The 27785-nt window shown below is 38.1% G+C and overlaps 1 protein-coding gene across 2 annotated transcripts in view; it reads right to left on the bottom strand.

Moving 5' to 3' along the window:
* Positions 1 to 27785, bottom strand: part of CDK14 (cyclin dependent kinase 14) — a 320901-nt gene that overhangs the window by 224116 nt on the left and 69000 nt on the right. For both annotated transcript variants that reach the window (XM_082044834.1, XM_082044833.1), the window contains exons 3-4: positions 14295 to 14540; positions 3437 to 3531 (exon numbers count right to left, since the gene is read on the bottom strand). In XM_082044834.1, coding sequence (XP_081900960.1) covers positions 3437 to 3531; positions 14295 to 14540 — 341 coding nt within the window. The remainder of the gene's footprint in view (positions 1 to 3436; positions 3532 to 14294; positions 14541 to 27785) is intronic.

The raw sequence follows: 27785 nt of genomic DNA on the forward strand, positions 1-27785 counted from the left end.
GATAAAGCTATAAACAGTCAGAGCCAATCTGCCAGAAAAGCAGCAGCATAGTTAAGCTCTCATGGAATGGCTGGAGCCAATGCTGGCCCAACCATTCCCCGCCGCCTGTCCATCTATCTTCCCCAATACTACGTTGTTGCAGTGATGGTCTCTCTTCTTTGGGGATACCATCCAGGCCAGAGGTTCCTCAGTTTCTCATGGGGACAGAAGAAGTAACAGGGCCACATTATCTCAACCAACAACTCCTTTTGAACTAGCAGACAGCCCCTCTGTTCTGAAGGAATAACCTCATCCTGTTATGTAGTTCAACTGTTTCTCTAGTTCAAGAGTAAGAAGTCTAGACTGGGCAAGCTGAACCTGGGTGGTGCTGTGTCACATGGGAATTATTCAGTTCTCAGCTAGGAAAAAAAAATGCCAAACAAAAGCCTCACCTCTGTGCCCAGGAAGATCATGGAACAGATCTTCCTAGAAACTATGCTAAGGCACATGGAGGACAGGGAGGTGATTTGGGACAGCCAGCATGGTTTCATCAAGGGTAAGTCCTGCCTGACCAACCTAGTGGCCTTCTATGATGGAGTGACTACATCAGTGGACAAAGGAATAGCTAGGGATACTGTCTGCCTGGACTTTGACATGGTCCTTTGACATGGTCCCTGATAACATCCTTCTCTAAATTGGAGAGAGATGAATTTGATAGATGGACTGTTCGGTGCATAAGGAATTGGTTGGATGATCACATCCAAAGAATAGCAGTCAATGGCTCAGCATCTGGATGAAGAACAGCAGTGAGTGGTGTCCCTCAGAGGTCTGTACTGGGACCAGTATTGTTTAGTATCTTCATCAGGAACATAGACAGCGGGATTGAGTGGACCCTCAGCAAGTTTGCAGACAACTCCAAGCTGAGTGGTGCAGTTGACACACCTGAGGTATGGGATGGCATCCAGAAAGACCTGGACAAGCTTGAGAAGTGGGCCCCTGCAAACCTCATGAGGTTCAACAAGGCCAAGTGCAAGGTCCTGAACCTGGGTAGCAGCAACCCATGGTATTACTAGAAGCTGAGAGATGAAGGGATTGACAGCAGCACTCCAGAGAACAACTTGGGGGTAGTGGTGCACGAAACGCTGAACATGAGCCAACAATGTGTGCTTGCAGCCCAGAAAACTGACCCGTATCTTGGGCTGCATCGAAAGGGCTGTGGCCAGTAGGTCAAGGGAGGTGATTCTATCCCTTTACTCCGCTCTGGTGAGACTCCACCTGAGTCCTGCATCCAGCTCTGTGGTCCTCAGCACAGAAAAGATATGGACCTGTTGGAGATGGTCCAGAGGAGGCCGCAAAAATAATCAGAGGGCTGGAACAGCTCTCCTGTGAGGACAGGCTGAGAGAGTTGTGGTTGTTCAGCCTGGAAAACAGAAGGCTCCAGGGAGACCTTATTGCAGCCTTTCAGTACTCGGGGGCTCATAAGAAAGAAGGGGACAGACTTTTTAGCAGGGCCTGTTACAACAGAATATGGGGTAATGGTTTTAAACTAAAGAAGGGTAGATTTAGACTAGATATAAGGAAGAAATTTTTTACAATGAGGTGGTAAAACACTGGCCCAGGTTGCCCAGAGAGGTGGTGGATGCCCCATCCCTGGAAACGTTCAGGGCCAGGCTGGACGAGGCTCTGAGCAACCTGATCTGGTTGAAGATGTCCCTGCTCATTGCAAGGGGAGAGGGATGGACTAGATAACCTTTGAAGGTTATCATTAAGAATATTACTATAACATTAGGAATATTCTCTGTGTTTGCATTCTTATCTACATCCTAATAACACACATTTTTTTCAAAATTCATTTTAAAGACCTTGCAAAAAATGTTACGAAGCACAGAATAAAGTATATATATAACTCACCCTTCTGTAGAGCTTGTTATTTATAATGGAGAAATGTAGAACCCAGTGATTTCAATTTATTGTTCAACTACCATTAACATCATATTTCTTACACATCTGCAGTCAGCTCTACTAAAACAAACTAATATTTCTAATCAATCTATGTTTCATAACACATTCACAAATCACCGCTAAATGAAATAGCTACAAGGAAGTGCTTTGCTTTGTTTTTAACTTTCAGACTGTTCCACTGATTGACAGGACATGTAGTAGTCCTGTTGGCTTAGTTCAGTCTTATAGAAAGCCAAGGTATATGGGATAACTATCATTGGATACGTGCTGTGATTTTCAAAGGGTTTTAGTAGTAAGGCACAAGCTGAAATCCATACGGTTTTCTCATATTACATAGACCCCAATAAAAAGCTTACATATGTATAATGTCTGGAACATATGGTGATGTGTAAGTGAACCATTAACAATACGATGTAACTCCATTTTCTTGAAGAAAGCTGCCAGTGAAAGACAATACATGCACGGGCATGGCAGATGTGTAAATACTTTTTTTACATTTAGAACATGTTTCTACTCATATCAGCTGCCATTACACTCATCAGTCTCAAAGCTACTGAGAGATGAGGACACTACTCATCCTGATTTATTACAAATACTCAGTGAAAAAAGTATTTTTCAGTACCTACCCAACACAATGACCCTGTAAAATGTTAACATGTATTTCTTTGTTTCAGTAGTTATTCCGTCCCATGATTGTCATGATACTCTTTCTGCTGGGAATGGTAAGTTGCCTCAACTATCATTCACAAGACAATGTTTTTAAAGAAAGATACGGCATGTAGCCAATCCCTCTCTCAGAACTGCTTTATTATTGAAAATTTGAACATGAAAATTTCATTAAATATACAAATTTGCAGAAGACCTTCTGCTTGACAAAAGATAACTCTCAACTAAAGCACTAGCTCAATAAATATATTGTAAGTGTGTTTACTGATTTACTTTATACAATGGAGAGGCACTTAGGGCATTGGAGCTAAAAAAGTTGCAAAAAATAATATTAAATTGGCTGGAAAAAAAAATTGACCTGTATACTGTAGATTATTTTGAGCCGGAGTAGTTGCAACAATTGTAAATAAACTCTTGTAAACAAACCAAACCTTCAGTAGTCCAAAATTCTATTAATTCCCTTCATGTTATTTTATTCAAGCTTTTTAATAATGACAAACAAAACAACAGCAACTTATTGCATATATTCAGCATTGCTCTCAGAACATCAGAAGAATCTACTTGAGAGTACATTGTGCTTTTACCCCTAGGGCAACCTTAAAGTGCAAACAAAATATCAGATTAACAACTTGGGATCTCACATTGTTCTGATGCAAAGGTAGTATGTTACCTATGTGACATGGTCTCAGCCTCTTTCACTAGAGCACCTGGCAGTCAGTAGCACTGTGCATTCATTCGTCACGATCTTTGTGTAAGTGTTGCAACAAGAGTTAATATTTTCTGCTTACCTTCATTTCTACACAAAATTAAATTTAAAAAAATCACTTACTTGCTTTTCCCTTTGTATACTGTTGCATAGGACCCTTCTCCAAGTTTTTCCAGTTTTTCGTACGAATCTGCTTTTCCAAACTTAGGGCTTGTAGGCTAGACAAAACAAAAAAAAAGATGGCCTTTCAGCATGTATTGCACCGGCACAATATCAACAGCTTTGATTCAGCCTTTAGAGACCAAATGTCATAATCAAAACTCATAGACTTGCATGTTTTCAGCAGCCAACAATAAAAAAAAAAAAAATTAATAGCAGAGCTAATGAAACAATATAATAGGCTACTCAAATAAAACATCATTCAACACCCCAGATGGTGGTTGCTGATATCAACCATACACTTACATCCCTGGAACTATCAAAAGGATTTTGTTCTTAATCAAAGAGACTTTTCTGTTTGTTTTTTTTTTTCACATATAACACTTCATACAGGGAAAAAGATCATTAACAACTAAGCCATCTTATCTTTTGTAAGAGATATAAGCAACAATCTTAATCTGCCCTACAAAATCAATTTTAAAGAGTTGCTTAGTTTTTTTAGGCTAAAGTCCATCCAAAAGCATTGCTCTAAGTACTTAATGTCTCATACATCAAACATTGTTCAGATAGTGGTCAAAATACTACAGGAAAGCATCAATAATGAGTATCTTGATTCTGAATTATGTTTACAGTCTTCAGATTATGGATATAATCACACTATGCTTTTAGTAGCATGTATATGCAGCATAGTTGAATGAAGTCCTGTAACCTTAATATCTGCTGCCTAAGTGAGGGGTCTAAAACTGTATCAACCAAACAAGTGATTCTTGCTCAAAGGACCAGATAGCTCAGCTGGCCTTTGTGATGGACTGGTACTGTCCGCACTTTTACACAGCCCTGGGAGAGAACACCACAACACTGCAAAAACAGGAATTCACCTGACATGAAAACTTTCCTATTAAATTCTCAGAAAATGTTTGAGTTTTTTGAAGGCATCATATTTTCCCAAATTTCCCCATTTTTCAGATGTCTAGAAGGAAAGAGCCTTTCATTCCCCATCCCCCCCCCAAAACCAGAAGGACACTGCAAAAAACGACCTGCAGCTGCCCTCAGCATTATCTGCATATATTTTAGACTGCAGTGCTCAGATGTCCTGTACCTAAACGACCAAAAGAGTACAGAACAGAAATTCTGTAGGGTCAGCACTGATGCTCATATTACATACAGTGACTGATTTGTTAGTACGCTTGTTATAACATTATAAAGAAAAGCAGCCAAGCAAATCTAGCATGTTTAGGGTTGAATTCAACTGGAAGACTCTCAAGCAGCTGCACACAGTGTACACACACATTTAGGATCTTATGCCTGATTTACAAAAAGTACTGAAGTTTCAGGTTTTTGAAAGGAAACAAACATTACAGTACAGGACACACCTGTGTATAAAGTCCTTTAAAACCAGGGTCAAAAGTTTTAAATCAACTGAGCCTAAAAATTACTTCTATTTAAACAGACAAGAACATCCCAGGTAAGATGACTTGGTACCTCATACCTCTCCACTACACTCAATTAACTATTAGCCAGAAAATGCAAAAATTCTCTTACTCAACTATTCTACATTTGTTCTAAACCAAAATCCTGGCACTTCGGCATATATATACCATTTTTAGACTAATATCCCAGCTTTCTATTGAATAGCAGCAGGATATACACAGGTATGTTTGCAAAATTGAGCCCTTTCATCTCCTTCTAATGCCTAGAACAACCATTATTTTGCTATTCAATTCCAAAGTATTAATAGACTGATGAAAATTTGCTATATGGGAACTCTTTCGATATTTTTCCTCTTGCATTGTTTGGAATAATTCATTATAGATAAGGCAGTAACATCCTCAGTTCCCAATCTGGGCTTGAAAAATTCATTCTAGCTTGTTAGAAACAAATTTTTTATTTTTTTAATCACCATTTCATTACACATGTCACTAATAGAAGTGAATAAAATATTTATTCAAGTAACCTAATTTGAGTATCCAATTATGGACTAATGCAACATTACAAAACTATAGAAAAAAGTGGTTATGTTTTTAAGTGTCTCCCATATAATGAAGAGGGTTGGCAAAGCATTTCCCAAATGGCAGGCTGCAGTGAACACACAGTGAGTAGCTTTGTTTAGAGTGGAAATGCTGCCCTCGTTAACAGTTCACTGTTGGTTTCATCATAGCATAAAAGAAAAAGGACAGAGTTTATACACGTGTTTCACATCCATTCCTATTTTCACACTGAGATTTGCTTTTATTTTATATCACTGGAAACCATAATATAAAGGTCACAACAGCTTGTAATGCCTTAAGATCTTGATAGGAAACAGGATACCTTTAATCCATTACCACACAGTAGATCATCTACAGTAATTATTCCTGCAAGCTCAAGCTCATTTCTCTGTAACCCAGCTGCCAGAAGAACAGATTGAAGGTCATGTCTTTTCACTCATTCTCCTCCTGGAAGCTGCTGCATCCTCACCAAGAACAGGCAAAACACTAAAGCTGGTATTGGCAGAATGGGGAGGAGAGTTCAACCTGATGGTGCTGAAGAGGTGATGGTTTCCACTATCTTGTCCTCAGGGGCAACACCATGCAGGGCCCAGGGCTCAGCTCTAGAGCAGGACGGCTGACCTCCCACCCTCCTCAAGCAGCCCAGACCACTTATCCAGTTCCTGCTCATGCTGGGCAAGAGCAGACCAGAAAAAAACAGAAGCCAAACACATGAGCCACCCATGTGCAGTAACACCCTGTGGCCCATGCTCTTCTCTTTCCAGGGTACAGCACCTCTGTGGTGGAGCTCAGCTCTCGTCCACCTGGATCACCAGATGGGATCGCCCATGTTCTCACACTATTAGACCTCCCTTTGTGGAAATACACATTATTGTTCCTTCAATTGTCATCTTTAAAAACTTCCAGTTTTTGAAAGTGTCTGGTGTAGAAAAGCACTTCAGAGCATTTTACCCCAAAAATTTAAATAAATTCTGAGGCAGCAGAAGACTTTGCAAACGAATTTGCATGGCATTTCGTAATGAAACACCAAGACAGATCTCACTTACCACATGCAATTACTCTGGTAAATGGAGGGACAAATTTACCATTTCTCCAGCATTTTCTGATTATTTTTTTTTTAATGAAGCCTCACACATTAATTCAAACCTACAGTTACAAGTTGCTTACAAATGTAGTAATTTCAGATACTACTTACCTTTCCTTTTGTTTCTGGACTATAAAGGAGGTGAAGACTGATGGAGACAATGCAAAGATATGAAAATTTTAAGCTTCAAAGGATGTAAATAAAAGACTACAGAATGGATCTAAATAATTTGAAGTTCTATATGACTGCTGAAAATTATAACCATTTCAGCCTACTTTACTTTGTTATTGCACTCCCCTTTCCATAAAGTTATTTTTTCAGATTCATGGCCATGAATTTTGTTATTCAGATTTCTCCACATTATGCTATCATTTTCAACCATTTCTGTTAAAAACATATGCCTTGACTAAAATACATGTAGTGAGTGAGATCTATAGATGTACAGTGTTTGCATCAGTCACTGGCATATCTCACAAGCAGCAAACTCACAACCAGTTCCCCTATATTATAGAAAGCTGGTGCAACCCTCCCATTTGACCCAGACAAGATTTCGCAACAGAATAGAGTATTAACTTTACCCTAATTTCAGCTAATTTTGGCTGAATGCAGACATTGTGACAGATGTTTGTTCAAAGCTACTTTTTGAAGACCTGACATTACAACATTTCTACCACTGTTAATTTTCCTTTCTTCTTACTCCTCCTTGCTGTGTTTTAATCCTCTAAAACACCAAAATAGAATCAGAGAATTATTTAGGTTGGAAAAGACCTTTATGATCACCCAGTTCAATCATTAACACTGCCAAGTCCACCTCTGAACTATGTCCCTAAGAACCTCATCTACATGTCTTTTAAACACCTCCAGGGATAGTGACTCAACCACTTCCCTGGGCAGCCTGTTCCAATGACCAAGAACCCTTCCTGCAAATAAGTTTTTCCTAATATCCAATCTAAATCTCCCTTGGTGCAACTTGAGGCCATTTCCTCTCGTTGTATCACTTGCTACGTGGGAGAAGAGACCAACACCCTCCATGCTACAACCTCCTTTCAGGTAGTTGTAGACAGCGATAAGGTCTCCCCTCAGCCTCCTTTTCTCCAGCATAAACAGTCCCAGTTCCCTCGGCTGCTCCTCATCAGACTTTATGCTCCAGACCCTCCACCAACTTTATTGCTCTTCTTCGCACTCTCTGCAGCACCTCAAGGTCTTTCTGGTAATGAGGGGCCCAAAATTGAACACAGGATTTGAGGTGTGGCCTCACCAGTGCCGAGTACAGGGGGATGATCCCTTCCCTAGTCCTGCTGGCCACACTGTTTCTGATACAAGCCAGGATGTTATTGACCATCTTGGCCACCTGGCCACACTGCTGGCTCATATTCAGCTGGCTTTTGACCAAAACATGTCGTGACATAATGTGACTGTGATAAAAGGACAATCTTCACCATGTCTGAAAACTGGTTATTTACTGAATATGTTAATTTTTTGTTTAGTTAATTAAAGCCTTCAAATCTTTTCTAGGAAAATTTCATCATTATTTGTTGGATACAAGCCAAAGGGAGATCTCATTGGGACTACTTAGGCATAAAGAAGCCTGTTGTTCAGCATTAGAGCTTTGTATTTGCTACAAAAAAAAAATGAACTTTCAAAGCTAAGAAAAAAATAAAACACAGGTGCATGTGCGACTGAGACTGAACTATTTAAGGGGCAAAAATTAAATAGACAGTAAACAACCAGTCAGCAAGAAATTGATACTACTGGAAAATCACTGGAAAGTGAATTTTCATGCTAGGGAGAAATATTCCGGACAACTCAAACAGGAAAGACAGATAAATAAGTAAGACAGAAGGGAGTAAAGACCCTCATGCCTCTGAAGAGCTGACCATAATCCCAAGTCACTGTGAAAGTCAGCACAGGTTGTAGTGGATCTTGTTATCCCCAAGAGGACACTGGCAACTGGCATGTAGAACGGTGCATGTTCCCTTCAGGAAACGCACTGAGAGTTTCGCTTGTTTGCCTTTATGCGTCACTTTCTTTGAAAACAATATATCTATTAAGGTATTTCTCTTATTAGTCTACATTTTTCCAGTGCAAGACTAGTCTAAGAGCACCACTGAGCATGGGGAGTGAGCATCTTTAGCAGCACAGCTTACAGTAACCAAGATTAGATATTTTTTTTTTCCCTCTGGTTAAGGAAATACAGATCATAGTAACAAGGATAGAAAGAGTATGCCAAAATGGTGAATACAGAAATAGAACAAGCTAGTATTTCAAACTGACATGAGAGTATTAAAAATAACAGAGAGAAAAAAAGAAATGAGAGGAAACTGTCTCTTCTGACCCGGTCATTTCAAATAGCCATTTTATAGAAACAGACTGCAGAAAGGATAACAGCTTTAATCCCAGATCTTGCACTATGAGTCCTTGCACTACCTTGCCATGTGAATACTTCTCTTTCTTGGAAATTTTCAAAACCCATGTAGTAAAGAAAGCTTTAATGGAAAATTACACTGAAAGTCACCTGACTATTCTTACAGAAGATGTGTGGGTTATGTTCTCATGCATTTTTCATAACTGCAAAACAGCTTGTGAATGTCACACTTAACTGGCACACTCCTGAGCCTAAGTTTTAAATAGCGCTTTTTTTTTTTTTTTCTGAAACTGCCGGATATTAAACTTCAATATAAACTTATCCTCGAGGGGAAAATACTATGTTCACAGTATCACTGTAAATTATTGAAAATCAAAACTGAAGATCTGTTTTGTTATATGCCTCCAAAGAAATAAATTCATTACTAGAAAAACTTGAAAGTAAAACATAGGCCAAGAGGCTTAACTGAGATGAAATCACAAGAATGGAAGATATTGGGGGTTTTTAACCAATGTATATTTTGTCTTCTTTGACACAACAGTAAAGTTTCTTTTACAAAACCATTCACATGTTTCACAGTAATTAGCTCCCATTCTTAAGGTTTTATCCTATGTACAATAACAGGTCAGTTTGATCACACTTTTTTCTTTCTGTTTTAAACCTTGCAAGTTGGACTGTTTTCTAGGGCAATGTTCAAGGGAAACAAAGATGTTCAACAATCAACAACTGAGTATTAATCTGAGCTGTACCACTGTTTGATACTGTCCTGTTGCTGGCGTCTTTCTAACCTTATAACATGCAGCCCTAAATTAAGAACAACCTGAGCAAGAGCAACCATAGAGCTTTTTGTTAAAGGGCTGGGTGCCGTGTTTATAGCTGTCCACTTGTTCTCCAGGCTATTAAAGCACAGGAACTGGACCAACTGTCACAGTATATCTCCAGGTTAATGACTATTAAAGCTATCCTTGTGCCAGAACAGAAAAATCCACTCTCTGCACTGAACTCTGAAATGATCTTGCCTCAGTAAAAAGTATCAACCAGGAAGGATGCAGTTACCTTAGTAATTAACAGATTCCTAAAACTGGGGAAGGCTGCATACACCTGAAGAGGAAGACAGGCAAGAACAGCACACCAAGCATTTAGGCAGACAGAAATGATGCCTATCTTTTAGACAAAAATCTGACTTTAGTGTCTGCTTTAAAATTAGATTTCTTATGCAACTGATTTATGTGTTAATAGGATCAGTTCATGCAGGACTGAAAATTAATAGAGGTTACAGAAACAGAGGAGAAGCTGCTCTCCCAAAAAGAGGCCAGAGACAATGCAGTAATCTATCACTTATTGAATAATTTTTATCTGAATGTTTACATTTATTTAATATTACATTTAGGTGAGTTGGTAGAAGATTAGTGTTTTGCTGCATTTAGTTTTTGAAAAGTAACGAAAAGGTAACACATACACCTTAGCCATGGATCTTAAGTCATTCAAAGAGAGCAAACTGATGTGTATTACTAAGTAACTAAACCTTGACCAGATAGCTAGCTTATAAAACTTGCAATATTCTATTTACATACTGTGCAAAACTACTATTTTAGAGTATAAATATGTACACTGAATACAAAAGAACTTCACCTTGCACTGGAGAAAAATAAAAAAGGCCACATGCCTAAAGGGCGCGGATCTCAAATAAAACTTTCATAGGATTAGAGGCAAACCACCTGCCAAAGTCAGGGTTGTTTTGGGAAGAATGAGATGTGTTTGTTTTTAAGTTGTGGGGGTTTGGTTTTGTTTTTTTTTTTTTTTGTTTGGGTTTGTTTGGTTGGTTTTTTGGGGGGGTGTTTGTTTGTTTTGTGTTTTGATTTGGGGTTTTGGGGTTTTTTTTGGTCCAGTTTATTTCGTAGTTTTGACATTTCTTCAGTTAGGGAGAAAAGAAAAGCAAGTTTCTTCCCTTGAGAAGCAAAAGACTCAGCAAAAGATTTTTATGAAGATAAACACAGATAGACAAGTACACACATCTATAGCTATGGGTATATAATACATATACACATATATATATTGTGTTGGGCTGGATCAAAGGCTTGCCAGCAAAGTTCACTTCTTCTAACAGTGGCTGACAGGTGATACACAGGAAGGCAAACACCTCCTTCACTACCTCCAAGGTCAATATTATCCATTATTCTGATGTGATAAAAGGATAAGCTTGTTCTGCTGGAAATTTCATTCCAGAACAACAGCAGTTTCAACCAGCTTAAACAGTTTGGAAATCACACTCATAGATGTTTTATTATGTTGAAAAGAAAGGGGGAAGAAAATGCAATGCAATGTGACTGCTTAACATAAAGAGTATGTAAATGTCAGGTGGAAAGACTCTAAGTGTAAAAATTGTCTTGTAAGAACAAAAAAATAGCATGCTAACTTCTGTCTGTATGCTACTGCACTAATTAACGACACAGGACTTCTACCAGGTTGCAACGAGGTGTAACATTAACTGCAGAAAATTACTTCAAGTTCAAGAGCAAATTTTTTATTTTCCAAGTGACGATCTGTGGCAGAGACAAAGATTTCCAGCTTCCCCAAACCTGTGTGTGTGCCATCTTTCCCATCACAGAGTGTAGAGCATTTAGAAGGTACCAAAAACGCAAAACGGGTAACATGCCACCTGTGGAGTATTATTTCATAATCTTCACCAAACATTGAAGCTGATATCTGTCAGAGAGCTAATGAGGCTTCTGAGACTAATCAAAACAGAACCTAATGCTCCAAGACATCATGAACGAGGTCTTTCAGGTTGCATCTTGAAAAGTGTTATTTCTGAGATAGATAAAGGACTTTCACCTGAGCAGAAGCAGTGATATGGAAACTGCAAGCCTCATCCACGTACCTGGGACATCACTTCCCCACCTGATGGCTACAGAGGACTTAAACAATGAAAGGGAAGAGACTGAACAGAAGTGTATTTCTAATTCAGTTCCTCTAGTAATCAAGTGTAGAAAGTACAAAGTGAAGGTAGCATACATCTATTAGAGTAGCTTTGAAAAAAAGGTTATAAAAAGCAGAGTCAAAACTGCCCAGAGGGCATAGCATGCTCAAGAACATTTACAGAAACTGAAATGCCCATTCAGACTGGTATCATGTATATAGCAGAAGAATTTCCAGATAATCAAGTTATAGCTCAATAAGGGAGAATATGTAGTAGTCCTCTGACATGGAAGAAAAATAATAATCAGAAGAAGAAGCAGGAAAGGCATCTGCTACACAACATCAGGACTAGAAAAAAATGAAACTCAAAACCATTTGTCAATTCAAGTGTAATTCAAAACCAGAGAATGACAAATTCCTGCAACTAACCACACAGGCATATGCTCAGTGCACCAGAACACCTCCTGCCTGAGGCAACGGATTTGGGCTCTGGGCATCTGAACTTAGGTCCAGGCAGGACCATGAGTGACCTGCAATCAGCAGAGGGCTAATACCAGCTTTTGCTGGCAGGTTCTGCTCTTCCTTATTCATTGACATGAACATGTGTAATAATCATAAATTATTCCTTGCCAGATGTTCTTCAGAGGACTCTTTGTGGGGAAGGGTCAAAAACTGACTAACAATGCCTTCAAGCAGAAGGAAGAAGTGAGTTGACTGAATAGACCTATAAAAATCAGGGAGAATTATGGGAAGTTAAGAAATCAGAATTGTGTTTCAGGAAATTCCTATGCATCTGCTTTAACACATGAGACAACCCTAGCAAGTCTGTGTGAGTCAGCACAGGAAAACATTAGCTAAAGTGTATGTTCATATAAATAATAGCTCAGGCTCTAACCAGCAGCATACTGGTAGAGGAAGCATTAAATCTACATGAGAAAATACTGGGATCACAGGAGATTGCACAGACCAGTAGAGTACCAGGCCTCTGGAAAAGAACAAGATGCCAATAACACAGTTTCAAAAAAAGCCTGTTTCAAATTTCAGGAAATAAAGCAAATAAAAAACTTCAGTTTTAAGAGAAAAGAAGTACATAAACCATTAACACAAATTAGTAATAGTTTCTAGGAGGAACAAGATAAAAAGAGCAAAGATAGGGAGTGAGTTAATACAGAAAAAAACTTATGGAAGGATTTAAAAAAAAAAAAGTAATTTAAATTGACAGGTATGGTGCCAAACGATAATCAGGCATCACACACAAATAAACATGGTGCAAAATGCTCCATCCATCCTTAACAACTGTAAAAGTTTTATGGTAAGAACTCCTTGTTACGGGCTCATCTGGAACACACTGGAGACATCTTTGGCAGCAGCTATATAATGCCAGGCAATGATGAGAAAGCAAATTTGTTTTTGCTATGGGTGGTTACACTTTAAAATGTAACCTTTTCTAAAAAGGAGAGTCCCCTGGAGGCACGACATCTTATCTGTTAAATTCACATGGGTTAAACAAAGCTCATCTATAGAAAATGAATTTCTGTCATTTTTTCTTAGAAGCTTGACAGGATTGAGTCAAAATTCTGTAGGGAGGACAGAAGATGTTCAGAAGATAAAGCAAAACAAAACAAAAAAAGAAAGAAAAGAAAAAAGGCAATCAACCTTTTGAATTATTTCATGCCAACTAAGATTCAAAGTGTTACATCCATTCTGCTTAGATCTATAGTCTTCAACTCAAAGGTCACATTTATTATGGATTTTTCTTGCCAAAGCATAACAGAAATAGTTTTTCGATAATTTTGAAAGTCTTTGGGGGAAATCTGTTCTGGGCATTATTCATAAAAGGTATGACATTTTATTTATCTAGTTTCTTTCAAAATACTTGAGAATAAAACAACAATGATGATGTATTGTCAAGCCCTTCTCAGTCGTTTCTCTCCCTTCTCTCTTTTACACACACACACACACACACACACAGTTTCTGACATGGAAATAAATGTCAGTTTTACTACTTGATTTTAAAAACAGAATTTTAAATATAAACAAACTTTGTCAGATCTGATATGTTTCTCTAAAACCTAAATCTAAAAGTCAAAAAGACAATTCATGTGGTTTCCTAAACTTCACGGGAAATAATTCCTCTTCATAAATAAGCAATCCTCTGCAAAATTTGCAACATAAACATTATAGCAGCTCTAATGCCATAACAGGATCAGGAGGGGAAAATGCTTGGAAATCCCATAAGACACCCTAGATAGTATCTGAGAGGAATTTTAAAATACTTTTTTTTTTCAAGTTCTGTTTTTATATTCTATTTCATAGATAACACTACAAATATTTATGGGAAACATCTTAAATAGCAGCCACGAGGTTTTGGTTTGTTTCCAAGGAACCAATTCCTTCTTAAGAAAGAAAACCTTTCTCTGGTGTTATTAATTCCACCACATGCAGGTGTCAGAACTGTGCACTTACAGAGCTGGGGCTGGAGTGCCGCCTGACTTTAGGTGATTCCTTCCCTGCAGATGAAGTTTTGAAGTTAATGCAAGCGTTGTTCTCCGAATGAACCCTCTTGACTTGATTAGCTGGTTTCTCAAATGGATCAAAACTACTCTGCGTCCTCTGAACCCGGACTTTTTTATCTTCAGGAATTGTATCCAGAGGTTTGATCACTGAATCCATCCCCTGGCAGTTCCGTGTAGACATCTTTGTGACACATATCTGAAAGGAAAAAAAACAGCATTCATTGACTATACCAGGCTTAAAGTCTGTGTCGATCCATATATCAACCAGCATAAAAAAGGCAGTGGACTTCATAAGCATTTATTTTCTATTTCTACATTAAAATTGCAAACACCACATGCATTTTACATGGGCATGCACTTTACATAGGGGAAACATACCACAGTCATAACAATAAAAAGCCTATCTTTGTATAGTGTACTAAAAGGTCCTGAAAAAGACAGAAGAGCAACATAGATAAAATTCATACATTTGTGTTTTCTTATACAATGCATTCTTGTCAACAATATCACTTCAGTACTTTTTCCAATCTAGCCATCGGTATCCACAAGCAGTATTGACTTCCATTTGTTTAAAATTGGATGAGACTTAGCTTAAATAAATGATGGTAGTCTGTGTGTGCATTTCGATGCTGGTCTGCCAAAGATCTAATACCAATATATTATTTTATTTTTAAATAATGCTTATACAGTGTTGTTATTATTATTATCACCATATGTCTCAGGAAATCAAATCAGTAAATCAATTCCTAGGCTGTGAAACGTGAGACTGCAGCTTAATGGCACACTAAAGTGGAGAAGTTCAATTCTTTGTTACTGTGAAGTATGACTCTGCCAGCCCCGAAGACTGCAGTTTGCTGCTTGAGCTACCAAAATATGCTATTGCTAGTTCAAAAGAACTAAATGTGCAGAACAGCAAGCTTAGATACTCCAGTCATGTACATTTATGGTTTAAAATTTAATACACTTCAACATATAAGACCTTTTTTGAAATCACACAGTTGGTGGGGGGGTTGTATTTGAGGCCTCAGCTTCTCTTGTCACCCATAAGAGACAACTTTTACTTGGGAAGAAAATAAATAATTTTAGCTTTCAAGCAACAGGGAAAAGCTACAAAGTGTGATGCAAGCAGACCCAAGAGGCTCCTTAAATCATAAGGCAAATCAAAAGAATCTACAATGTACTTTTTCCAATATATTTGCCAGTATTTAAGGATAGATGGTGTTAATTTGCTGTCAACCATACTGTTCACATACAGACAATTTTAAAAGTCTAATGTTCCATTCAAGCACTTATAATCTAACCATTTTTGAAAACTTGTTGTCATAAAATAGTTAACATGAAAAAAGAAATATTTACCATTACACATAACTCAAAGTATCTCCAATACAAACTTTTCCAATAAATTATTCTTTGCCATTACCCTTGAGGAATTCTTTGCCTTGAAAGCCATGTTATTTCAATTGTTTATAGAAATACCAGGTGGCTATACCTTGTGTTTTCGATATTTTGTGGGTTTGATGATCCACTGTAACAGTAGATCAAAGATTTCTTTTGTACATTAAAAATGTAAAGTACACTTCCTGCACAGTGCCATCTGGGCAAACGATCACACACCAGGTCAATTCTAATGAAGGACACTACTAGCATTACAAACCAGGCTTTACAAAGGTTCACATTTCTTCTCATTAAAGTGGCTCTCAAGACTAAAACTTAACCAAGGTTTAAGTGAGAAAAGGAATAGCCCCCCTTCATAACAAATGATAATTCCCTCTCAGGCCAAAATTAAGGCAATTATGTAATTTGGTCTATTACTTCAGAGAGAAAAGATATATTACTTCAGAGAGAAAAGATAAAGAGCTGCTGCACAAAGAATATTTAATTAGCCTTCTTGTAGAACTAATTGGCTTCTTTTCCCTTAAACAACTTACATGCACAGACATGCACCCACATACTTCCCACTGTCCTCTCCAGATCCGTGTTCTTGCTACCAACAAAGATGTTTTAACATAATGTAAACTGAAATTACTATTAAAATAGCAGTGCTTTCATTTTGCTTAATCAACATGGTTGCAAATAAATCAGTGTTTCTCAGCCTATGAAATCCTATGATCTAGAAAACAAGGGCAGGAGATAGGGACAAAAAGTTCAAAAGCTGTATTTGCTTTGCTTTCAAATTACCAAAGGCTACCTGTGACAGCTTAAAATGTTCGGAATCCACAGCTACAAACATACTATAGATAATGCTTCCATGAGTGCTGCTTCTAGTTTCTTTTTCCACAGGAAAAATCTCCATGCCTAGCTCTAATGTGGGCTGAGAAAGCATTAAATTAAAAAAAAAAAAGGGGGGGGGGGCAGGGGGAGGGCAAGACATCTGTTCCTATTGATCATCTCTACTGGAAGCAGTACTAGTTCAGAATGAGATATTAAAGGGAGACTACTTCATCTTCAGATAACTTGACCAAATCTGGAGTAGGGTAAAATCCCCACAATCATCTTCTAGTAGCCAGCTTCAACCTTGCAAAGACTAAAACCAAGCCGTATATCAACCAGCCCCCCGCTCAGAAGTCAAACGCTGCGCTGGCGGCACAGGCTGAACACCATTGGCACCAGTGGCAAAGACTGAAGAGTGCAGAGAAGCACAAAAGCAAGGGGACTCCCCACACTCCTCTGGCCACTCTGCAACCACAGCGCTTCTGCCCGTGCTGGCATGAGCTGTTATTCATCACTTCCCTCTCACCTCCATTGATAGTTCCCCCACAGTAATAAAACATTCTCTCCAAGCAACTGCTGACCACAGTGCACTGTGAAGCCAACAGAGCTGAGTTTACGCTGTTGTTGAAGGGTACACATTTCCAATTCGTCTACCCTGCCTATAAAACTCTGAAGAGAAACGATATTTAAGCGGTTGTTTTTCTGCCATTGATTGGCCAAGTCCAACTTGACACTCAAACTCTGCTCGGTGAACTCTGAAAGGAGCAGGTCTAAAATGTCAGTCATGACCGCTGGTTGTAACTTCAAAATTACACAGCTAATTTCAGGTAATTTCAGGTTTCCCTCCAACAGCAAGAGCTCAGCTACCCATAGCCTTGCTTTGCCCGGGGCCGTGGGTGCCCTGACCTGCCACTCCTGTGCTCCAGCTAATGGCAGGACTTTATAGTGACTCATCATGTAAAAAAGCAACAGTGTACTGAGCAAGACTAATGCATAACATATTTTGGAGATTTTCCTGCACATACAAATTATCTCAGATCTCACCAGCATGACCAGATCACATTTTGGGAACAGTATAGATTTGAATTCTTCTATTACACTAATTCAGCCTTTGAAGTATCATTTTTCTCTTGTACTGCATAACAAGTGATTCTTATAAATTTCAGTGTCTCAACTGATATATACAAATACTTAGCACCAGAAGCTCTTAGACCAGTAAACCACTGTCTACCGCCTGCCAATTCCTTGCTGGTAGTCAAGAGAAGCCTAACCTAGCCTCTTACTTACAGCTTCTTTTTCCCTAAGAGAGTAAGGACCCTTTCCCAGCTAAAGCATAGTATTTGTTACAAAGGACACAGGTTCATCTTCAGCGTCTTTTAGATGAGCCCATGTGATTCTCTGCGGTAGTCAGAATTTTCCTCTGCATCCATCTTGCTATCTCTAAGACAGGACCTTTCTTTTTACCCCATTTCATCTGTTTATCTGCATAAGACACAGGTTCTTCAGAGTGTGGACTATTCTTTTACTAACCCTACACACAGAACTACCCTTGTGTGTACTCCAATGAAGATGACAATCCAGAAAGTAGTGGAAATTATCTCTTGCCAGTGCAGCCTCAAAACTGCATGATTTTGTTGAATATCTGCATTAGCTACAGTTACCAAAAAAAAAACCAACCACTCAAGAGTAAGAGCCTTGCCCTTGCTCTATTAACCTATGTAATGCTGTACTTAAAACAGTGGAGCCCAGACACTCATTGAGATGCTGTAAATGCCACCACAGCCTAAAACCAATGCTACATGAAGATGTGACCAATGGCATCTTAACTATTACAAGAACTTATCTCAAACGTATATAGAGACAATACAGGTGACATCGTTGTTTGTCATATACAAGATGACAAGTATGTTTTATAAAATGCAATCAAGAGAAAGAAGAGGCAAGAATTTTTCAGTATGAATGCGATATACATTTAAAGAAACTTCTGTCTATCAAATAGCATAAGCCCTTAAGCAGTTTTAATTACTGTTTCTTTAACAGAAGTCATCATACAAGTAAACACTAACGTTTGTCAACACTTTTAAGTGATTCTTTGCCCTTCTGGAGTTACTGCCATGATTTGGTGTTAATACTTCTCCCACCACAAACAACATTAAAAGCGTAACTTTCAGAAGTATTAACTATTTCAGAAGCTATTTGGCTTTTAAAAGTGATGCAATGAAATCACAGTTATCACTTTCAGAAGAGGTATTTCTGCCAGCAAATCTCACAACTATGGGCAGCAGAGGAATTGGATCTTCATTTATGCTCTCTCCTTTACAGGAAACAGGATTTAAAAATAGGCCAATCAACACATTTAACAACTACAGATTATTACAGGTAGAACAGGTAATACGCCAAAAAACTGTCTCATATAAGGATTGTTCAAGCAGATATTACCATCCTTTCAAACCTTATATCAGATAGTAAAGGCTCAAGGAACTGAATAACCAATTCACCACCTCTGACTTTGGGCACATTTGGTGGCCCCAGATATGGAAACTTGAGGGTACAGGTGCTTTGTGCCACCTACAGTCCTGCCTGGCAGGAATCTCAACAGTGGTACCTTGGAGAAGCAGGCTGAAAAACAGATGTTAGCAAAAATGGCAACAGAGGGGCAGGAACAAGGGGTAGATGATAAATTAATATATATATTTATGTATTTCCTACATGGAAAAAAGGTAAAACAATGCAATGGTAATGGTATGTACGGTATTCACACCAGAGAACTTCACATGTAGGACATTCATCCCCCAAGTGTCTGCTTTGGTTACGAGATGAAAGTCCCAGAAAAACTAAACTAGGCTCCAACACCCAACGTGCCTTTGGAAAGAATCTTGTCCTTCTCCACAGAGAACAGAGAGGTCCTACAGAAACTCATTTTTTGTATTTAAAGTTACTGTTTGGAAAAGCACTTCCAAAGTAGCATTTGGAAATTGTCCAGGGACTTTGTGTCTTTGTGGGAAAGGATTTAATCTGAAAATAGCAATGACTGTTCCTACCCATCAAGGTAACTGTATTAGTAGTTGAGAGTTCCTGATCCCAGCCTTCAAGAAAAGATGTCTGTGAGCCCAGGGGTGATGTTAAATAATGTTAAATACACAGTTGTGTTTCTCCAAGTTGTTCCATGTTCTGCTGCTAAACAGCTAGGCCAATACACCAACTAGTCACCAGGGCAACCACTGGTATCTCGCACATTCTTCACACCCCGATGACTGAAATAAACCCACTTTTAAAATTTGTCCACAATTATTTACTCAGTCTCAACTAAAAAGGTAAGACTAAAAGAAAGATGATGAGACAGAAGTAATTTTGCCACTTAAAACCTACAGCATAGTCACTGCAGTTGACTGAAGAGTTCTTCTCTACTTTTGAAAGAAATAGCAAAGGGACGCTTTACCTAGAAAATCAGAATATTCATGTCAATTCCAATATTCTTTGTGCTGTCACAGACTGTAGAAATGTAAAGCAAAATAAAAATTAGCCCCACAAAAGTTAGTATAATTGGGTATTAAAAGTTATTTTAGTGTTGCTCTGTGGTTTTCTTTATTATAAAATAAAAAAGTGACTACCACGTATCTTAAAGAAAGGGCGCTTCAAAAATCCTCATCTTAGAACCACACAAAAGCATAGCATAGTTTGCAACTTTCTTAGTTGCTGATCAGAATCAGAAGACAGACAGACAACAAAACAGCTTTGACTGTCTTTTTTCCCCTCTTTCCCACTTGGTCTCACAGTCAGTTTGAGATGATCCCGAGGCTTCTCTAGGATAAACAACTGTAGTGATCATTCCATCAGTAAGGATCACTGGGCTACAGTTTCCTTCTGCCCCCATCCTAACTTCACAGTACTTATCACAGTTCAAGACATAATGTCTGCAAACAGCCAAATTTCTCCCATAAAGACTAATGCTGAAGGTGAAAGACAAAAATCACAAGTGTGGTTTTGCTCCATGCATAATTTCCATAATAAGTCCCATTAAATAAAGAATAATCAGTATAAACACCAATGGACCCATTTCTAAATAGAGATGTCTCTTTGAATTACCTTATATCACTTCAAGCAAAACTCCTTAATCTGCATTTGGGATTAATGTAAAAAAAAACAAAAAAAGTTTATCAGATTTAGTTATTGTAGTTATTGTGATACAGTTTCAATGCAAGATTTTTTTTCACTTCATCACAGTCAGCAAAATTAAGTGGTTCCAAACAAACATGATTCTTAGACTTAAAGGTTGCTGAATTAATTCACTTACTGTTTAAAGTAATATAGCATTTAAAGAGTGAGAGCGATCAGTTAAAACAGGTAAGTAATTTCTAGTCCTTACAGTTCATGAATTTTAAAACCAGTCATGATTGTCTCTTGAATTAATCATCTGTTAGGGTGCTTAGTGTCCCATATCAGTGGAATTTACTCATACGTATAAAGATATCTTCAATAACAAATAAGAATCTACTTTGGCACAACAGACCAGACATCCTACCACAAAGAAGAAAAAAAAATAAAGATGTTTATATAGTGTACAAACATACTACTCTGAAGCTCATCACATCTTTTAGGGAGATGCATTATATCTATTCTTTAATTCCTACATTTAACATCCTACAAATGTTTACTTTGGTCATGCAGTACCTATGAGCTTACATAAAATATTAAAAAATTGCCATCCATCTACTATTTGCTATTGGTCATTGCCACTGTGTTCATCATGGGAAAAAGTGATTGGTTGGGTAAATACCATAACAAGCATCCAATATTCTTGTTGAAATATTAGAACAAAATATCTGAATTTCCCCCAATTGTACCATTCCAAGAGAAGCAGTATGAAAGGATCTGACACAGGGAACCCAAGATCTAGCACCCACCAAGCAAAAATAAATAAATTACTGAGTGACCTGAGGCAAGTAAACCACTTAACCTCTCCACAATTCCATCTTTCTGTTCGTAATAATGATCTTGCCCCTATCACTAGCAGAAAGTGGGAGCACTAAGTAATTTTGTAAAGCACTTGGGTTTTTTAAAGTGAAATGTTATGAGGATATAGATTATAATTTGTAGAGCCAAAGCCCTCTGGAAGGTAGCACAGCAAACTCGTTATTACAGAGAATAGGACTTAGCACTTGCATTTAGCTGACAGATGTACAAAGAAAAAATCATAAATAGCCAAGTGACTACAAACCCAACAGCTGAATTGCTGAAAGCATAAGGCCAGCATTCATTTTCACTGAAAAAAATCCTATCTGGATATGAGTTTTCATTATCTTTCATAAGCATGTTATTTTCTATCGTGCCTTGGTACCATGGCAATTGAGAACTACACAAGTCATCTGCAGATTCTGGCAGCACTGGAATTTGACATTTGCTACTTATAAAACACAGTTTGGGAATGTTCTGGAGTATTACAAGCAGCTTTGTTCAAAATAAAAATGCGACTGCCTGGAGAATGATTCTTTTTGGAGAACAAAGCAGTGAGACAGCTCTTTCTTTTTATAACCACAGGCCTGTCCACTTCTTCTTGGCCTGGCTGGTAGCACTCTCGTGAGAAGACAGGGTCAGCAAATATTGCTGTGTCAACAAGCAGAAACACAAACAGGTCAAGAAGAGAGTTCAGTTGGTGAGAAAGCTACAATGCAGGAAAAGATCAAGGAAGAACGAGTGATGAGATAAGGGAGCGAATACAATTTTGAAAGGGGAAGTAGAGCATGTAATGCTGCACGACATCACCAGCGAGTTCATACCAGAACTACCAGTGCAATCAGGCCCAAATGTGAAAGACGTCCTTCAACACTCGCCCTTCCCTGTAATCACCAGCACCACCTCTTCGGTTTGAATGTTTGATGGGCACAGCTAAAAGATCCGCAGAAGAGCTTAAGTAAGATAGAAAAGTATAGGAGAAAAACAAAGGACAAGAAATAGAGTAACAGTCACACAAGGAAGGGCGGAAAATGTGAGGAAAAAGATTATTGGAAAATAGGCTGTTATTTTTCTGTCCTGATGGCCTGTCAGTTCTCCCTAGTAACCTCCAGGGGTAACATGCTCAGCTGTGCCCCAGAACTACAATTCGTATTCTTGGGTATTATTTGTTCAGCTTTATTTTAGCACAGAGATTGCCAGAAAGGCTAGCTATGAACTAACAAATGCAATGGAAAACAGAGCTCGGAGACTGAAAATGGTATCTGGGAATAGGGTGTGCTATTTGCTGTACCCACCACAAACTTATCATACATCTCCCACAGCCCATCTCAAAGGCACTCTCCAAAAATGGCTGTTTTATTTCTGAAGTTGAAGCTGATGTTAAACCAACTGTCTATGTCATATGGAAGAAGGCAAATATAAAAAGGTCACTGAAGTGCCAGATGGAAGAATTTTTGAACTGGAAGCTCTGACATTAATTCTCTGTGTTTGTCTGAAACGCTGAATTCAATGAGCAGATTAAATGTCTGCTGAATTGTCAAGTGAGAAACAAGTCATTCTCACACAAAGGCCAACTGATGAATCCCAGGATCATATAAATCTGAAAAGTTCGAACACCTCACTCAAGGAAAAATAAAGTTTTATACTGGAAGTTATTATGGGCAGTGCTCACACAACTCTTTCCTCTCACCACCACTCCAACTGTGCCAGACCTGCAAATATGTCACATATTTATTCTGCTAAATTAACACATAAGTATTAGAATAATTACTGAATCAACCACAATCCTGGAGTTAGGAATTACTGCACATGATTGTATATCCCTTGGACATGGGAAGGTGGAGCTGAGCATTTCTATTTTTTTTTCTGTTCATAGCATAGCCTAACTTCAGAAAAGTGAGTTTTCAGTTCATTAAGGTAGATGTTCCTCTTCTTGCAGGAAAAAAAAGTCTGATTTTGAAGAGAACCCAGATTAGATTTTAGGTCTATAAAAGCCCACATATGTCCTCAAAGTAAACCCCTGTTCTGCGATAACAGTCATCAGGAGGAGTCACCTAAGGACAGGGTCTCAGCTAAAGGTCGTGCAGAAGTCCTGACAGCCTGTAACGTACATCAAAAGAGACAGAAACTCAACGGAGCTGATCTAAAGGGCATTTTGCTCTATTTCTGTACTTATGCCCCAAAATACAATACCTGTGTTAGCTATAAAGCCTGGCAAATAAATTCTTCCTTTTACTTGCACAATGCTCAGGTTTCCCTCAAAGTAAGTGGCATGTAATAGGCTATTCAAGCTATTCCTGCAGTTCAAACCAGGCTACTGCTTCCATTAACCCGGTTCAAGAGTTACTGCATCCCAAAGCAGGTGGGTCATTCCTTCACTGAACCAAACAGGAGGGCAGAGGAGCAGACCAGCAGAGGTGTTGATGTGGGAGAGGCGGCTTCCAGCACCAGGCGCCAGCCAGCAACTCCTTGGTAACCAGCAAAGTGGTGGAGAAAGTGTCTATGCATAAACACCCTCCCATGAAATTGTGACAGGTGGTTTCTATACTCTTACTTAGTTACAAATTTGTATCTGTTGTCTATCCTCCTCTGTAACCATATGAACAGCATTTAAAAATAAAGATTAAAAAAATATTTTCAATCCCTTTCCCATATCAGCCTCCTGCTCCAACAGATGGCTGCATGCACTAGTGCAAGTTCATACAGTTTTCTTTCCATAAGCACATTACTAGTAGTTCTGTATGAACATTAAATATTAAGTCTTTCTGAGTTTACAGGTTTATAATTTTATTCTATCCTCCAACACTCCCCTCAATCATGAAGTTATCTAAAGTATATCCATAAGTGCAGTAAGTCTTCCCACTGCCACGTTCAAGTGTGAGAAATCTTGAGAGACTTGACAGCAAAATGCCTATTCTTGCTAAATTTTGAGGCGGTGTTGGTAAGGTTTTTTGAGAAAATAAATGGTAAACAACTCCATGACTTGAAAATAGGTTCTCCCTCGTTTCTTTAGGCTCCTTTGCCTATCCTGGCAAGTCTCTTGATTCTTTCACAGGCACCATCAAGTACTTCTGTTGCAAAATAAAAACTAGAGTTGTTCTTCTACAAGCAGGGACTACAACAGAAATACTGCTATTGGTCAGATCTGGTCATGCAACTGATTATATAAGACTAAAGCCCAACTACCCAACTAAGAAGTCAGTTAAATTCTATTTGGTGAGCCAGAAGTCAGGTGAAAGTAATGAGATATGATGAGATAAAAACTTCATTTATAATTATAATGAACCAGAGAGTGTTTTTCAGACTGAAAAGTCAGACAAAGATAGTTTAACAACTCAAAACTGTTCTTCATATATATGCTGAAAAGCACTTTTCTTATAAAAAGAAAAATGTAACAGGATAGGTTATACAATTGTCTTTGCAAAACATGCATTTTCAGGTGGAAAAGTCTTACAACCATTTTCTTTCAGGTATGACAACAACCTTCATTGCACTGAAGCAGCATGCTGTGCCATCCTTTACTAATCAATGGGTGTCTCACATTCTCTTCAGCAGACTATTAAAAAGGGCTTCCCAAGAAATAATTCAAGCCTAGAATGGTAAACTAGGTTGGCACTTCTTCGTTCATTCAGGCCAATTCCTTCATTCAAATAATAATAATATTAATAATAATAATAACAACAACAACAATAACAATAATAACAACAACTTAATTCCCTTCCCTTTTTTCTGCATTTGTTCTTTTTTCCTTCCTTCTCTTCCAAGGCTCCTTTTTTACTACCTTTAGCAAAAGCTAGAATAAAAACTAGGTAATGAGAGTTCTTTATTTTATTCTGCTGCATTTATTCTGCATTTTGAAGTTTCGTTCAACTACCAAGAAAGAAATCTCTTCTGCTCTTAGATGCTTCATCTCTGAGGTCAAAAACCCTACAGTTTGAGAAATGCAGCTTCCAAGGCAGATCAACGCCACAAGGAAAGACAAGCTCTCTGAGCCTTTCTAGATCTGCTCTCTTACATATTATCTTCCAAACCACTGAATTTGACAAGGTATCTTCTATCAAATCAGCACAGTATAAAGGTATAGACAGAAAGGAGCTTCAACTTGGTCATTATTCTCTTGTGCAAGTACTCTTCAGAGATCTGAATAACCTATATTACAACTTGGTTTCCCAGAAATCTTAATAACAGCCACACACCTTTCTGCCATTGTTTTCTTTCATGAAGTTTGAGAGTTCGGGTGAGGATGACAAGTCCAGCTTCACAAACAATTAAATGAAGAGAGTCTTCATTTGTGTTTCAATCTCATTTACACCTGATTTCTTCTTTTAACTTGTTCTTTTTCTTTTTTTTTTCTCCTCAGATAAATGACCTGCCTACAGAATTCTACAAATGAAAAGTCTTAAAGAAATTTTCCAAATTTTCCAGAAGCTACTGCAGGTTTGTCGGAGTTGCAGTAGCACAATAACTTTCAAAGCAAAAAGGTGGATTAAAGCACCATGGAACTTGCCTCTCGGTACATAATGTGTCATGCTGGAAAAAAATAGCAGAACTCCTGCAGACATATCATGTCCCACAATTCAGAATTTTGTCAGGGGGTTGTAATGAAGATTATAGTATCTGAAGTTACTCAGAATATGAAGAACACTCCAATATATCTTTTCTTGCAAAGAGGTATAAAACTTAAAATGGAGAGGTTTCAAATTGATAGAAGAGCTCATCATAAGGAGGACAACTGTAATTTTATAAGAAGAATTCTTTGAACAGCATAAAGCTAATACTCAATTTAAAAAAAAAAAAAAAAACTAGGCATTTCAACGGAGAAGTGAAAACCACTGCTGCTGCTTTGATGTGTTCAAGCATAAACATGTGCTGCAGTGGAGTTATGACTGTGCTCAGATCAATTCCAAAGAAAAAGTTATAACAGCACAAAACAGCCAAGCTTTCTGTAGTTGGTGGCAATCTGCACCTCCAAAGCTGTGAGTTCATCTTGAATAACTTTCAATGAACAACAAATCCCAGGAATCAAATGGGCTAAAAATCACACCTATCATTAAAGTCAGAACATCAGTGAGAAGTTCTCCAGTCTTAGAGCACATTAAGCTTCTCATGAAAATATTTCACAAAATTGAAACTGACTGCAAGTATTTTGTGCGGCTTTTCCTTCACGGCTGCCTCCCAACAGTATAATCACATTTCATAATTATATAATTTTATGCATCTGGACTACTTTGCCAAACATGGGGAATTTCTCACTAATTTGAAAGTTATTGGTGGTGGCTCCACTGCTTTCCCAGGCAACAGCAAAACCAGCCACTCCCATCGTTAAGCTCTAGAATGTTTCAAGACAACTGCTCTGCATGACATTAAAATAACATTTGTATAGCCAATATTTATCAACAAAATCCATTTGTTCATTAAAAAATCCATTCTTTACAGGGAAGTCTGGGCAAGCATAATTTAGACATATTCTCTGCAGGTTTAAATACATTTTCTTTGCACTTACACAAACATTTCATAAACTATGAGAGGATGTATTCAAATGGTCTAAGCCTATAGACTGAAAAGCATCAGAAATGAACTAAATGACGCTGAGCTTTCACCATATCTTAACAGGTATTATGCTTTTTGTCTAGTGTTTTTATTCTCTCTCTGCTTACACGGCAACATTGGTTCAGGTAACTTGTATACAATTTAATATTAAATTATAAACATCCTATGTGGCAAAACTAAAATACAACTGACATGAATCTTAGAAAATTTCCAGGATAAAATCATAAATAATGCGTCAAAAGCTTGCTGATATGATGTTTGCTCCTGTGAGATTACATTTATATAATGTCTAGCTGAAGTTTATCATAAATCTTTTACAATCAGAAGCTGCAATAGATCTCCTAGTCTGCAGGATGAGATAGCAAGTTCTACTGTAGCATTAACCTACGCAAATTCTAATAATAAATTCTAAAAATTTTTGTAAAATAAAACAAAAATCCCCGTCCACAATTTTCACACCATTTTTGACTAGCGTACCATCATAGAGTAAGACAACTAACAGATAAAACTTCCAGCTTCTGCATCATCTTTGAGCCAGTCCAGAACTGAGACCGTAACTTTAGAGAAAGACCATCCACCCAGGAATATGATAAACAAAAGAGCAAGATCACAATACTACTTCAGTTCACCAGCAGCACAGGGAAGAGCCTGAAAGTTACTTTTACAGGGGCAAAATGATCTGTTTATGTTGTTGATTCAAAAATCTTGTAACACAAAATCACCCCCC

This window comes from Streptopelia decaocto (genome assembly GCF_964273445.1).
Source record: "Streptopelia decaocto genome assembly, chromosome: 2".
NCBI classification, from domain to species: domain Eukaryota; kingdom Metazoa; phylum Chordata; class Aves; order Columbiformes; family Columbidae; genus Streptopelia; species Streptopelia decaocto.